Here is a 14,022-nt window from a genome sequence, read left to right on the forward strand (position 1 = left end):
GCTGGGACAGACATTTCTCCCATATTTGTGATAATGATAACAATCCCCTTAGGTGGGGGACTGGCATCTCTCAAACCCCCCACACCCTCACTGTTCCCCACCCATTTCTCACTGGACCTGAGACCATTGTAATAGGAAAGGGATGTCTATAGAGACTACAGACCAGATCAGCGCATCAGAATCCTTCACAAGCTCATTAAAAATGCGGATTCCTGGGACCCAGTCAAATTCAAACCTCTGGAATGATGCCTGATATCTGCATTTTTAACAATCTCGCCAGGTGATCTTTATGCACTCTAAAACTAAAATGCTTGAAAAGAAGCCATCCCTGGATGGGAGCAGTTTTCTGTTCTGAGAGTAGAGGGAGCTGGTTTGAAGTGGGGATGACCTGATGCTCCCAACAGGTATTATCTCTGCCTGAAGAAATGGAGTCTGGTGGCCCCCTTCAGTGGATCCCTGCCGTTAGATGTCATAACTCCTTCTCAGAGTTCCTCCCTGGAACTTAACTCTGGTTCCCATAAATAGCACGTGTCATGGGAGCACAGGGGCACCAACTGAATGTTGGAGGACAGAGGTTTGAATGAGCCATAGCAGTAATCTGCCAAATCTGCATTTCAAATTCAGAGAACCACTGGATCGCTGGAGCCAACCATGGAGCCCCACCAGGCTGGCAGAAAGGTACCATTTCATTAGAACCAGCAATAAAAGCAACACCCCACCTCATTCTCCAGACAGTATAAGAGAGGGATGAAAGAAGGAGAGAATTTGGCTTGTCTCTGTTTATTCCTACAAGATTGAGGGTCCTCCAAACACATCCCACAATGAGTCATGTATGATGATTGTCTTAACATCACCGAGACCACTTGTCACGGTTAGTGTCTGGAGGAAGGAGAAGGTAGATGTAGGGTGAAGAGAAAGAGTGCTAGGATGTGACACTTAGAAGCAGATATTGCTGCCTGCAAGGGTGGTGAGGATAAGGGGACATCCTGAGAGCCGAGTGGACACCAAGGAAGTAGCCAAACTTGAAATTCTTACACTATTAAGCAAAGACTGTATGCGTGTAGATTTCTCTCATAACAAGGATATTTATAACAAACCAGCAGCATCTGAATACCTGCCAAGCACAAGGAGCCAACAGAAGGTTTATATCAGACAGAGAGGCAGAGAGAACCAAGAGAAAGGAGGCTTTAACCACCCCCTACATCAATGTGGGTCTGGTGGCTCAGCGATAAAGAATCTGCCTGCAATGGAAGAGGGTGCACAATCTGCAGGGAGATGGTGACAGTGGCTAGGGGACTCTGCAATAGGCTTGCTTAGAAATGAACTGGCCTCAAAGATGCCTCCATGCCATGTTGCTTCCTCCCATCTCTTCTTCACTCACAGTCAGATCTGCATGGCAGTCTGACAATTCTTCAGCTTTCTTCAGCTCCCTCCCCCATTTTCTCTCACAGGTCTTTCTTCTAACAAATGTTTTCTTCCTGTCTTGGTGTCTGCTTCTCAGAGTACCACAGCTAACACTGTACTCACTCGGGAGCAGTCTCAAAATGAGAGGTCTCTTCTGCCTCCCTCTTCTCCCTGCTAACACTGGTGCGGATGTGCAGAGGAGGAGAGACTGGGTTGGGGGGCAAGGGAGGACAAGTTAGCCATCTGTCAAAGAAAAACTGCCCCAGAGTTCAAAAGGCAAGGAAGACTTTATTTGAGGATTTGAGGCTATTGCAATCGGGGAGAGAGACTGAACTCGACTCCAAACACAACAGGGACAAATGGGGATTTCTAGCCAATGGCAGGGTGAGGAATTGGATGGAAAATTATTAAGAGGAACTTGGTTAGGTATCAAAGGTGAGGGAAGAGCAACTTGATTGGCTATTGAGAACGAAGCTGGGGGGTGGGGTGGGGGTGGGTGCTGGTAGTCAGAGGGATGTTTCTTGATTAATACATCTATAGGCTAGATACAGCCCATGGGAATATGGATTCAATCTCTGATGTACTGAAAGATACTCAGGACTGGGGCCCTAGGCAAAGAAGTCTGAACACTGATGGACACAAAATATTTTATTTATTGTCAATTTCTGCAAAGACACATTTAAGCAACAAAATATACATTTGTCAACTTTTAGAATTCATTTTATACATTAACAAATACAATGTGCTACCATAGCAATAAATTAAATGTACACTATTTACATTACATAGGCAGTCAGGGGTGGGGGTGGGTGTCTACAAATCACCTCCTCTGAAAGAGGAAAGACAGAAAAGTCATCATCACATGGTCACCATCTCCAAGCAGGTTCTAGCACACAGAGGAATCTCTTCACACTTCAACAGCAGCACTCCCCAGGCTGGAGTGGGGAAGGGCAACGCCCGGGATCGGGGAGAGCTAACACACATGCTAAGGAGCGGGAAGGGGGGGGATTAACCCTTCCAAGTAGAAATGTCACAAAATCAGAGACGATGGCATTTAAATTCGTCTTCCAGGCACACACTCCCTCCCTGGGACTGATAAGGAGAGGACAGTGCCCTTGCCCCCAGTAGTGTCTCACTAGGCAGGACTCCACTGTCCTCGGCCTTAGTTGGGGGTCTCTCCTTTTTCCCAAAGAGTCACATGGACCTGCTGAAAAGAGGGAGTTGTGGGGTTGGGGTGGGTAAGGAACTGGCGATAAAACAGCCATCAGAGCAAAACAGAATGCCCCAGTGGGGGACCCCAGGTGGTAGGAACAGCCCTGGAAAACTGGTGACTCTCCCTGCTCTGAGAGAGGGGTACCTGGAAGCTGGAGAGGAGCCATGGGGCCTCTGCCAGCCACCGGTAGCCATGAGATCTGTTTGAATCTCGACTGTTCCCCCACAACAGACCTGTCTCTGTTGACTAAGAATGAATGAAGGTAGTGTTTGAGTTGGCACCTTAAACAGTCAGGGTGAGAACATGAAACGGGCTATCATCCCTTGAGCTGAGGTTTTTATTGACTACATGAAACGGGCTACCATCCCTTGAGCTGAGGTTTTTATTGACTACCTTTGTTTAACGATCAGGGAGAGTTCAAAAAGTTTCCTTTTACCCCTTTTCTCCTTAGCTGAAAAAAAAAGGAAAGTGAGGTTTGGTTAACTGCATCTTTGCCCAGGCCTACGCCCTCATTACAGATTGGGACTGAAGAACTAATGTCACTGAGGAACAGTCCCCTAAAATCTCTTTCCCTCCTTGTTTTCTTTGCCTGAGCTGCAGCCAAACCCCAGGGCCCTCATTGAAAAAAATCCCAAAGAACATCCCTCCTGCTGAAAAGAACAGAGGCTGAGACTGAGACCCACCAGCACCTGTGGCTGCTGATACCTCCCAGCCAGTGCCGAGAAACTGGCTCACTGGCTTCCTCGTGTCTCAGGGCCCCGGGAAATCCACTCTCTTGTTCCACCAACCACATAGGTAGTGCCAAAGAAAGGGCTCTGGGTTGTGGATTCTCATCCCAGCTTTCCCACCAGCTGACTATGTGACCTCAAGCAAGCTGTTTCCCTTCACTGGAGCTGAAGGTTCTCATCTGGAAGATGACATGGTTGGATTAGATGCTACAAGGGGCCCGGAAGGCTTGGACATGGAGATGAAGCTGACAAGGCTGAACCACAAAATATTTTTCCCATTTCCATCCATTAGCAGCAATAGAAACTCTAGCTCTCTCCACATCTGTTTTGAAGCCTCAGCTCAGTAGAGGCATATGGATGCCCAACAGAGCTGAAAAGTATAGCTTCTTCCATGAGGTCCAGAGCCAAAGTTATGTCCAGGAAATACGTCTCTGATGGGACGCCTCAAATACCAGCAAGAGCACCATCAGGGATGAGTCTAGTCATAAGGACCAAGGAGGTTGGAGCAACCTTTGAGCCTCAAGACTAGATGGGGCAATAAAAGGAAAGACATTCTGGAACAATGCAAGAGGGGGATGGAGTGAGCAGCCTTCAGGAATCCAAGCTGCCAGTCCCATGGTCCAGAGGACAAAGGGAGACTGGCCCATCCGCGTTCTCCTTCTCCTCCACAGCCCTGGACCTCAGTGGGGCTGGTGGGGTACACTCTAGAGGCCACAAAATAAACTTCCTAGATGAAGTAAGGGAGGGACATTTCAGATCCTTCCCAGAGCATCTCCATCAGCACACAGAGGGTAGAGGCCACTTAGGTCTGCTTCTTAGGGAGCCCACATATGCCTCTCAGTTTCTCTGGACACACTGAGCAATCAACCCGGCCAATGGCTCAGAGACAGGGGCCAGAGACCTCTGGGAGGTGGGGGCAGCAGGGAGAGCAGCCAGAGCAGTGGGCAAAGGTGGGTGGAAGGTGGGTGGAAGGTTCTCAAGTAGGACAGAATGGGGACCACCTGAAAACCCCAGGGGACCCCCAGAGCATGACAAACACAGCCCAGCACAACCAGCAGGCGGCTGTAAATAACAGCTACTCAGAGAAGCCAACCAGAACCTGGAACAGTTTTTAAAGAAATGGAGTTTGACCTTTCAAGCTCCTTCAGAAGCCCAGCCAACAGAACGCTGCCAGAATCCACGGGCCTCATTCCAGCCATGGGCGCTGCTACGGGGATCTTTAATACAAGCTAAACAGACACTGTTGACTTTCTAACCAGAATAAATCTAACTGGACTAGTACTTTGAGTAAACACATTTCCCAGATAGAGTGAAGGGGAGAGATCCACCCAACCTATAAATAGGATCCCACAGAGTTCACGTGAGTTGAGGATGAAGGACCACGATTTTGCTCTAAAAGCAAAAGCAATGGGGAAATTGTCACATCAGTCAAAAAACGAGTGTAACATTTTTATGTCTTGCCTTGGGGATAGGCCCAGATCCCGAGGCAAACACAGCATTTGGTTGGAAGTCCATGTAATCTACTCACTGAAACAGGAGCCTAGCGGTGTCACCCTGGCAGCTGTGTGTCACTGAGGCCCCATACATACTTGGAGCTGTGGCACCCCTCAGGGGTCTGCTCTTCAGACTGTTTAACTTGGAGGACACCTCCTCACCTTAAACCCCACCATGGCCAGTCAACAGAAATGACCTATCACTGACTCAGATGGCTGAGAAGAAAGGAGGGCCCACTTCTCAGAGGGCGAGCCAGCTCAGCCCAGCAAAGGATGAGGGTGCAGATAACGGGTAGTGTCTGAACTATGCCCAGCAGGGACCCAGTTGCAGGAATCCCACTCATGTGACAAATGCTTACAGACTTGTGGCTGGAGAGGAGAAGAGAAGGATTTAAGATTTAGGGTGGATCAAGCTCTGATAAAACCAAAGGGCTTAGTAGCTGGAAAGAATCCCCCAGGGCTCTGGCGGAAGCCAGACATCTAAACTGCAGAAAGACACCACCCATCCCCACATCTAAGCTAGATCAACCCATCCAATTGTCCCTCACCTTGCCTCTTGGGCTCCCCGCTAAGTGGGGGATGGAAGTAACTCTCTATGCCTCCCGTGAACCTCCACAACCAGCAGCGACTTGGCTCCCAGCCAGCCCTTGGCCCTGAGGTTCTCCTTGGGCAAGGCTCCTGCATGCTCCTGGCTCTCCCTGAACACCCTCCCACCCCCGCTGCCCACCCATTTGTGGGAAAGGCATCTGCTAGAAGGGATGAGGCTGATGACTTCCCCGGCAGCTACCACCTTCCTGCAGGAAGTAAAGCCGTCCAAGAAGAACACACCTCCCATGCATGCTCAGCTGTGTGTCTCAGCTTCACCCAGCCACATAGCTCGAGATCCAGGGGTAGCAGGGACAAAAGCAGTCTGGCCTGATGTCAGCAGGTGGGTAAGAAACTCCCAGCACAGAAGCAAGTAGATGTTGGGCGCTCCAGACATGTAGGAGCAGCAGAACCAGTTTCTATCAGGACGCTTTCGAGGACAGCTACAAATCTAGATATTCTTAGAAAAATGCTCCCTCCGCCCCCACTAAGTGCATCTGCTTCGGGGAAGGGAGACATGCTCGGTGTGGCTGCAGCCTCCTGCCTACCATGTCCAGGGCACGATGCTGCCCCTGCCTGGGAGCAGTGCCCTGCTGTCAGCCTCTGCTGCCCACCTCACCACTCTCTCTGCCTCTCTGGACTCTGACTGGTACCCTATCCCCCTCTTCCCTTGCCCAACTCTTTCCCCTGCAGACAAAATGAGATGATAAATGACCCGGACACACATCACATCGGGCAGTCAGGAGCAGGGGGAGCCTGGAGGAATGAGGCCTTGCCCAGAGACGGGGAGGTACTGGCAGGGACGGGCAAGGCTGTGGCCAGGTCGGGACACTGGGACAGACAGCGTGTCTGGTGGCCAGGTGGCCAGTGGAAAGGTAGGCCTGTGACAGAGTAGTGGACGGCACCCCCAAACTGCTGGAATAGGAGCCTTCTCCAAGACAGAATCGGGACTTCCCTGGAAAAAAACAAGAAGAAGGGAGAAGATGATCAAATAGTAGGTAAAGGAAGAGAAGGAGACGCTTGTGCCCACATGTGCTTAGGACGGGTGGCTGCCAGACACAAGGGTGCAGAGCTGCCACAGCTCAAGAAGTTGGGCACAAACATTACTTTAGTGAACGAGGCATCTGAAGTTCATGATGGAAGTGGGAATGAGTGTCAACATCCCCATGTACACAGGCCAGGTTTGCATAATGAGCGCTCAGTTGTGCTCCTCCCCTTGGTTCCAAATGTGACTCACACCCCTGGGAGCCCCATGGCAGGGAGAAGGCTGGGCAGTCAGACGGGTCTCTAGTAACTTCCTTAGCAGGAGGCCAGGCCTTGGCGGTGGAGAGCTGGACCCGTGCCCTGCTCTGCTGAAAACCTCATGAGTCCCTGCCTGAGGCTGGGAGTAGGGTTCTCCTTGGGCTCACCCTGTACAATGCTTAAGAGACCAGGGCATGTCTGGACACACAGGGAAGACATGTATCATCTCAGAGAACTGGACAAAGACACAAGGAGACAAAGGCTGCCAAAACAGGAAGGCCAGAGGCCGACTGAGGAAGGAGGGCTCTGGGCTACTGCCCTCTGCACGCGGGAACAGGCTGCTCCGGGGAAGGGAGACACGCTCAGCGAGCCTGGTCCAATCCCACCAGGCAACCCTTCCCATGGGCACCCAAGGCCATGTGCCCTCTGCCCCATCCAGACCTGAGTCCCACCACAGAGACTCCAGGGAAGAGGCACTGGCCCTCCCAGGCAGTCAGGATCTCTCTGGCCATTCTCTGGGTATCAGACCACCAATATGCCGATCTTAGTGGCACACCCTCCCTCATGGCCACAGCAGGACCAAACACCTGACCCACCTTTGACAAGCGAAGGACTCCTCTTTCACATTAGTGACCCTGTTTCAAGAAAAATCCATATGAGAGTTTTAAATCACTAGACCAGATAATCCCCAGTGACTACAGCTTCTGTATATTTGGTGCTCATCTCTCCAGAGAGCCTGGGAAGGGACACGAGGCCCCAGGAGCCAACAGTTTCCAACTTGCATCTGCCTGTGTCCAAGGGTGTGGCTCTGACACAGGAGATGTGGAAAGGTGGCTGGTGAACCCCAGGCTGATGCCTGCACCATGGGGACCAATGGGGAACCAATGGCACCCCCAGATCAGACAGAGCTTCCTCCCTGCCCCCATGGGAGATGTGAGGCACCCTCTTCCTCCAACCCCAGGAAGGATGGCTGGCTTCTGGAGCAGATGGTCATGTGGGAGGTGGAAGGCTCCCCCCGCTGCCCCCACGTCCCTAGATCCTTACCGCACTGGAGCTGGCATGACTGAGCTTATCAAAGCGGAATTTCAGGTTTGACCTCGGGGAGTTTCTGCTTTTGACATCTAGGAAAAAGAAGAATGCCCTTGAGAGGAGTGTGGGGCTACAGAGGTCACTGGGACTAGGGAGTAGGAGCTGGATAGGGAGCCCCAGAGAAGCAGGAGGCGTCCTCTCCACTAGACAGCTGACTTGTTGGCCGATTCACAAGAGCCAACTGTCACATTTTTAGAAATGTCGTGAGCTGGTTGTTACAGTTATCTTTTTTTAATTCTACAAGCTTACAATTAAACAAATTATATTCATCAAAGGTAATAAATACTCAGAAGTCATCTAGTTATTTCAGTACATTTTACTATTATTTATCCTCAGATTATTTACATCTATTATGTCTGATGCATGTGCGTGCTTAGTCGCTCAAACATCACTCAGTCTGACTCTTTGTGATCCTTTGGACTGTAGCCCGCCAGGCTCCTCTGTCCATGGGATTCTCCAGGCAAGAATACTGGAGTAGGTTGTCATGCCTTCCTCCAGGGGCTTTTCCTGACGCAGGAGTCCAATCCGTGTCTCCTGCACCGCAGGCGGATTCTTTACCACTGAGCCATCAGGGAAGCCCCCACTGTGTCAAGTAGTTCTTCCCAACTCCACGTCACATGGATGCTTGAGATCAGCCAGGAATAGTCACACCACGGAAGTCAGCAAACACTACAAATCAGAGCTTAATTTAATGTTTTCTTGTCTAAAACATTAAGAAACTCATGGAGCATATGTTAATAGAATGGATTATACTTGAAAATGTGTTTGTCTCTCGTCATTACATTGTGAATGGCACAAAAAACCTGAGAAAACACTCTTTTCATATTTGAAAACTATTATCTGATTCAGCAGAGAAGCTGCTCATATCACTGACAAAATAATATCAATCATCATTCATGTCAAAACTACACTCATTAATCATCTGGAACTTTATGTTTTCTATGGATACAAAGGTTGGGAAAATATCAATAAGAGCATTTTGTGAGAATCAGTTGACTCTGAGGAATTTATAGTAAAGAATGTTGTATATTTTATTAATATCATTATTTATAAATTATGTGCTTCAGATCCTTTATATCAGTAAAATTTACAGTTAACATGTGCGTGTGTGTGTGTGTGTGTGCGTGTGTGTGTGTGTGTGTGTGTGTGTGTGTGCGTGCGCGCACGGTGGGACAGCCAGTTGTTAAACGCTGATAGCACACCCCTGGCAGGGCGCTCACTTGGCTTTCTGGTTTTCCTCTGGCTGAGATAATCTACAGCTTGGTACACTCCATCTAGAAACTGCTGACTTACTCTTGGTGCTTCATATTCAAGGCCTCCACTTGGTGCTATGACGACCTTTTGGTGTGAGGCGCCAGCACCCTCTCAGGACCCCAGGGAGCTCACGTATGAAATGACCAATGACCGTGGCATTAGAGATTATGGAAGACTGACGTCAAGCCCTCCCAGCCACCTCCCTGCCCTCAGCCCCGTCTCCTCCTCTAAAGCAGGTTTCCAGATCTCTACAAGCCCACCCCAGTCCTACAGGTACAAAGCACAAGTCTTGTGGGCTGGGAGGGAGAGGCGGCGCCCCTCAGGGTTGAACACTCCATGGGAGGTGGGGCTGCAATAAGCACCGGCAGGAATCACAGACCTATTGGAGGTTCCCTTCTGCCCTAGGTGACCTTCAGCAAGTCACACTCTAAACCTCCTTTTACTCAAAACCTTATTTATTTTGATATTTATTTGATATCAAGTAGGATCCAGGCTTGGTTACAGATTCAATCATTCCTTCAGTATTTAATTAATAAGCCTTGTTGAAAAAAAAAAAACTGGGAATTCACATTACTACCCCACTTTCTAGATGAGGAAACTGAGACTCAGAGAGGTAGGCCTGTCAACACTGCACTGGGATCAGAACCCAGCTCCACAGCTGCTCAGCCACAGAAGGTTGCCGCCCTAACACAAACAATTGTTTACTTGGGACCCATGCCTTCTCTTTATCCATAACATCGCATGTCATTATTTGTCAACATTTCTTCACCATGAGAACCCCAGAAGCACCGTAGTTTAAATGACCCTGCTGGCCCACTGGCCTTAAATGGTTCTATCATTTAGACTAAAGTTCCTCAAACCCAGCCTGACCTTATGGGCCAGATAACTCTTTGTTGCGGAGCAGAGGGGTGGGGGGCAGGGGGTTGCCTAGTACACTGTAGGGTGCTTAGCAGCATTCCTGACTTCTGCCCAGGAGATGTCAGCAGCACACTCCCCTCCCACAATCATGAAAATCAAAAACCCTCCAGCACTGAAAAGTATGCCCTAGGAAGCAACATCACCCTCGATTGAGAACCACTCATTATACTATTGTTTTCTTCCTGTTATTCAATAAATACTTAGGCTAACAGTTCTGCATCTCTTATAACCATAAGCTCACTTGCTCATCACACAACCAACCATATGAGGTAGGAAATATTCCCCTCTCTCCATTTTTCGTTTGGGAAATGGAGGCACAGAAAAGACTCAGTAACCTGCCCATTGGCACTTCACTAGTAAGTGGAAGACCCAGAATTTGGAGCCAAGCTCCAGAGTTCTCCACTACATGATACTGCCCTCCTCGGGGCAGGACCAACACTCTGATTTCCAGGCACACCCAGTGCCCAGTGGTGCCAAGCACACATTTCTGCTTGGACACCCCTTGGGCTCCAACCCCTGATTCGCTCCCCAGAGCTGACTCCTCCTTCTCTACCTGACTGCAGGGATCATAGAAACCAGAAAAGCCCACACTCTTTGTCTTCCCTGAGCCCTCATTACTGAACCTGGGCACCCCTTGAATCCACATCCTTCTCCCATCACCCCAGACACCATCCATGGCCCTGTGACCCCTCACCACTCACCGTGACCCCTCACTGCTCTCCCTCCTTGCATCCACTCCCCACCAACCCTTTCTATTCAGCCAGCTGCAGCCATCAAAACAATCTCTCTCCTCCTTCTAGTTAAGGACCTTTAAAGACTGAAGGCCCTCCAATGCCTCCCACTGGGGGCAGGATGAAGCAAAATCCTCACCAGGGTCCCCGTGGTGGCCCTAATGTCTAACCCCTATCTGCCCTCTGACACATCCCCTCCGTGCACTCAGCAGCACTGAACCACATGTGGGTCCAGAACACGGCCTCTGGGCTTCCCCCGGGTCTCCCCACTGCGGTTCCATTCACCTGCACCATGCTTCCAGCTCCTTATCGCTGTATTATCAAGATGGTCTCTGTGACAGAGAGGCCCTGGGTTGGTGATGGGGTAACGGAGAGGTCAGGGGAAAGAGCCTCAGCTTTCCAATCACACAGTCTCAATGCCTCTGGCAAATCACTGAAGTCTCTGAGCCTCAGTTTTCCCATGAATACGGAGGGGATGAGAACACAGCCTCTGGAGGGTGATGAACAGATGCGGTGAGCCAGCAGAGCTGGAGGCCCTAACACTTTGGGGTTGAAATGGAAACTGGACAATTCAGCGTGCCTGGGGCTCGAACCCCACCAACAGCAGCCAGGCCACAGCCCTGCCCCTGCCAGCCACATGGTCCACACCGCCCACGAGACAGCACCAACCTGTCGGACTCCGGCTCATGATGATGGGGGTGGCGGCTGCCCCCAGGCTGGGGCTCTCGCTGCTTGGGGACGGGCTGTAGACAAACACCTCCTGCTTGAAGGGAGAGGTTGTGGACGGCTGGCTGCTCTGGGGAGAGAGGCTGGGTGAGCCGGGCAGTCCCACCCCCAGCAGGCCTGAGACAGGTTCCTACTACCCCACTTGGACCAACTCTTTCCCTTTGTTGCCTCCAGCCTCGATTCCAACCTCTCCCCTGCCCCCAGGAATTGCCCCTGACCCAGCCCCATGGAGAGAGATGAGCCCTCTTTCAGCTGGGAAGCCCACCGCAGGGGCACCATTCAGTCTGACCTCTGACCCCTGCTGCTGATACTCCTGAGGGAGTATCACTCTGAGGAGTGAGGGAGCGTCACTCTGCGGAAGGACACCCCCACCCTACCCTGAACCACTGCTCCCAGAGGGTGGACATGGCTGACTGGGCCCTCCCCCGTTTCCTCACTTCCCCTTTTATTCACCGAGCCTGCGTGAGGCCCTGCCCACAGGAGCTATTTTAATGCGCAGAGCGGTATCTGCCTGGGTCCAGGGTGCCCCTCGCAGCTCCCCAGGGTTGGACGGGGCCACACCTACCCCACTGTCACACTCCTCCATGGCCTCGCCCTCCCCGGCCGTGCTGCTGAAGCTGCTGGTGCTGGAGGAGGAGCGGGAGATGTTGGCTCGGCCGTTCTCCTTTAATTTGATGAAGGGCCTGCAGGGAACGGGAAGGCAGGCAGGCCCTGGTCACAAGCCGAGACGCCCCCCACAGGCCCTCCCTGAGACTGAGGGTAAGGCAGGCCCAGCAGACTTGAGCTTGCCCACCAGCAGCCCCCCAGCAGGCCCCTGCTTTGGTGTTGGCTTTTGTGTTCCAGAGAGTTCCCAAGGCAAGAGAAGCGGGTTGTCAACTGGCCGGGAGTGGAGCACATATTCTGGGGCCCCGGATGGCTAAAGCCCCCACCCCACCCCTACCTCACTCTCTTACTTCTCCTTGTTGGGGCAGATTTCCGGAGAACTAGGGTTGGATGAGGTCTCAGACTTCATCTCCTGAGAAGAGTGTCCGCCCTCCGGGGTCTTGGGGTTGCTGGAGGCACTGTCACTGGGGAAACGAGGATGGAGAGAAGTGAGGCCAGGGGGCCAGTCCACAGCTCCCCAGAGCTCTCAGCACCGTGGGGACCTGTGGGGTCACAGTGCCCCCCTGACAGCATGGCCACCAGGACCTCCACCGCCACCCAGACCTCCTCAGACACTGCGGCAGACCGCCGAATCCTCTGCTCCATCAGAGGCTACTCCAGGCTCCTGGATGAGAGTCAGGAGCCATCAGGCAAGAGTTCTAGGCTGGTGCCCCCAAGCCCAAGTCCACCATCCTCCACCCCAGGCTGGCAATCTCACGTGGCAGAGCTCTAGGTCAGGAGCAGGCCACAACGGGAATGGAGGGGGTATGGGACAACCACCCCTCAACGGAAAAAAAACCCAACACACATGGGCTCCCCAGGGTGCTATCCAGGCCATCACTGCTCAACTCCAGAGGCTACACCTCACACAGACTGTAAAACGAGCTCCCTGGGTCCAGGCATGAAGTGGCCCTGGTGCTGGGAAGTGGGTCACTTTCAGTCTGGAGCTCCAGGGTCTCTTCCTCTTCTAGCTTAACAAAGACCAGGTCCTGACGCCCACTGCCCTGCTCCCTTTTGAAGACATGATGGCCCTGTATTCAATGCACTTTTATTTTTATAATGGCTTTATTGAGATATAATCCTTGTACAATTCACCCATTTAAAGTGTGCAATTCAATGGTTTTCAATCTATTCACAGAGTTGTACAACTATCATCACAATCTAATTTCAGAATATTTCAGCCTCCCCTGAAACTCTGGATGCACTTAAATCGCTGCCCATTCTCTCCTCCCCCCAACAGCCACTGGTCGACTCTGTCTCTATGAATTGGCCTATTTGGGATATTCCGAATAAATGGAATCATACGATGCAGTGCGGTCTTTTTGTGACTGGCTTCTTTCACTTAGCGTAGCATTTTCAGAGTTCATCTATGCCATAGTAGGTACTATGGTATTTCACTACTTTTTATTGCAAGCAATATTCCATGCTAATTTCATTATTTTTTATTGCAAAGTAATATTCCATGTTATGGATATACCACATTTCAGTTATCCATTTTTCAAGTGATGAACATTTGGACTGTTTTCACTTTGGGCTATTATGAAGAACGCTGTTATGAATATCTTCATGCTACTTTTTATATAAACATATATATTCTTTCTCCTGGGTACATAGCTAGAAGTGGAACTGCTGGGTCATTCAGTAACTCTCTGTTTAACCCTCTGGGGAACTGCCAGACTGTTTTTACAAGCAGTTGCTCTACTCCCACTAGCTATGCAAGGGAGTTCCAATTTCTCCGTATCCTCACCAACATGTGTTACTATTTGTTTTATTATTATTATTAGAGCCATCCCAGAGGCAAGAAGTGCCTCAATGTACTTTTAATGAGGTGCTAATGACCTCCTAAGGCTTCCCTGGTGGCTCAGACAGTTAAGAATGTGTCTGCAATGTGGCAGACCCGGGTTCAATCCCTGGGTCTGGATGATTGCCCTGGAGAAGTAAATGGCTACCCACTTCAGTATTCTTGCCTGGAGAATTCCATGGACAGAGGCTACAGT

The 14,022-nt window shown here is 50.8% G+C and overlaps 1 protein-coding gene across 2 annotated transcripts in view; it reads right to left on the reverse strand.

Annotated features, from left to right (window-relative positions):
• Nucleotides 1–2,039: 2,039 nt before the first annotated feature.
• RAP1GAP2 (RAP1 GTPase activating protein 2) overlaps nucleotides 2,040–14,022 on the reverse strand; it is a 188,161-nt gene continuing 176,178 nt past the window's right edge. For both annotated transcript variants that reach the window (XM_040243759.1, XM_040243758.1), the window contains 6 exons: nucleotides 12,337–12,450; nucleotides 11,949–12,066; nucleotides 11,327–11,453; nucleotides 7,710–7,786; nucleotides 7,262–7,300; nucleotides 2,040–6,378 (listed from right to left, as the gene is read on the reverse strand). In XM_040243759.1, coding sequence (XP_040099693.1) covers nucleotides 7,292–7,300; nucleotides 7,710–7,786; nucleotides 11,327–11,453; nucleotides 11,949–12,066; nucleotides 12,337–12,450 — 445 coding nt within the window. In that variant the 3' untranslated portion in view covers nucleotides 2,040–6,378; nucleotides 7,262–7,291. The remainder of the gene's footprint in view (nucleotides 6,379–7,261; nucleotides 7,301–7,709; nucleotides 7,787–11,326; nucleotides 11,454–11,948; nucleotides 12,067–12,336; nucleotides 12,451–14,022) is intronic.

This window comes from Oryx dammah, unplaced genomic scaffold, assembly GCF_014754425.2.
Source record: "Oryx dammah isolate SB20612 unplaced genomic scaffold, SCBI_Odam_1.1 HiC_scaffold_8, whole genome shotgun sequence".
NCBI lineage: Eukaryota > Metazoa > Chordata > Mammalia > Artiodactyla > Bovidae > Oryx > Oryx dammah.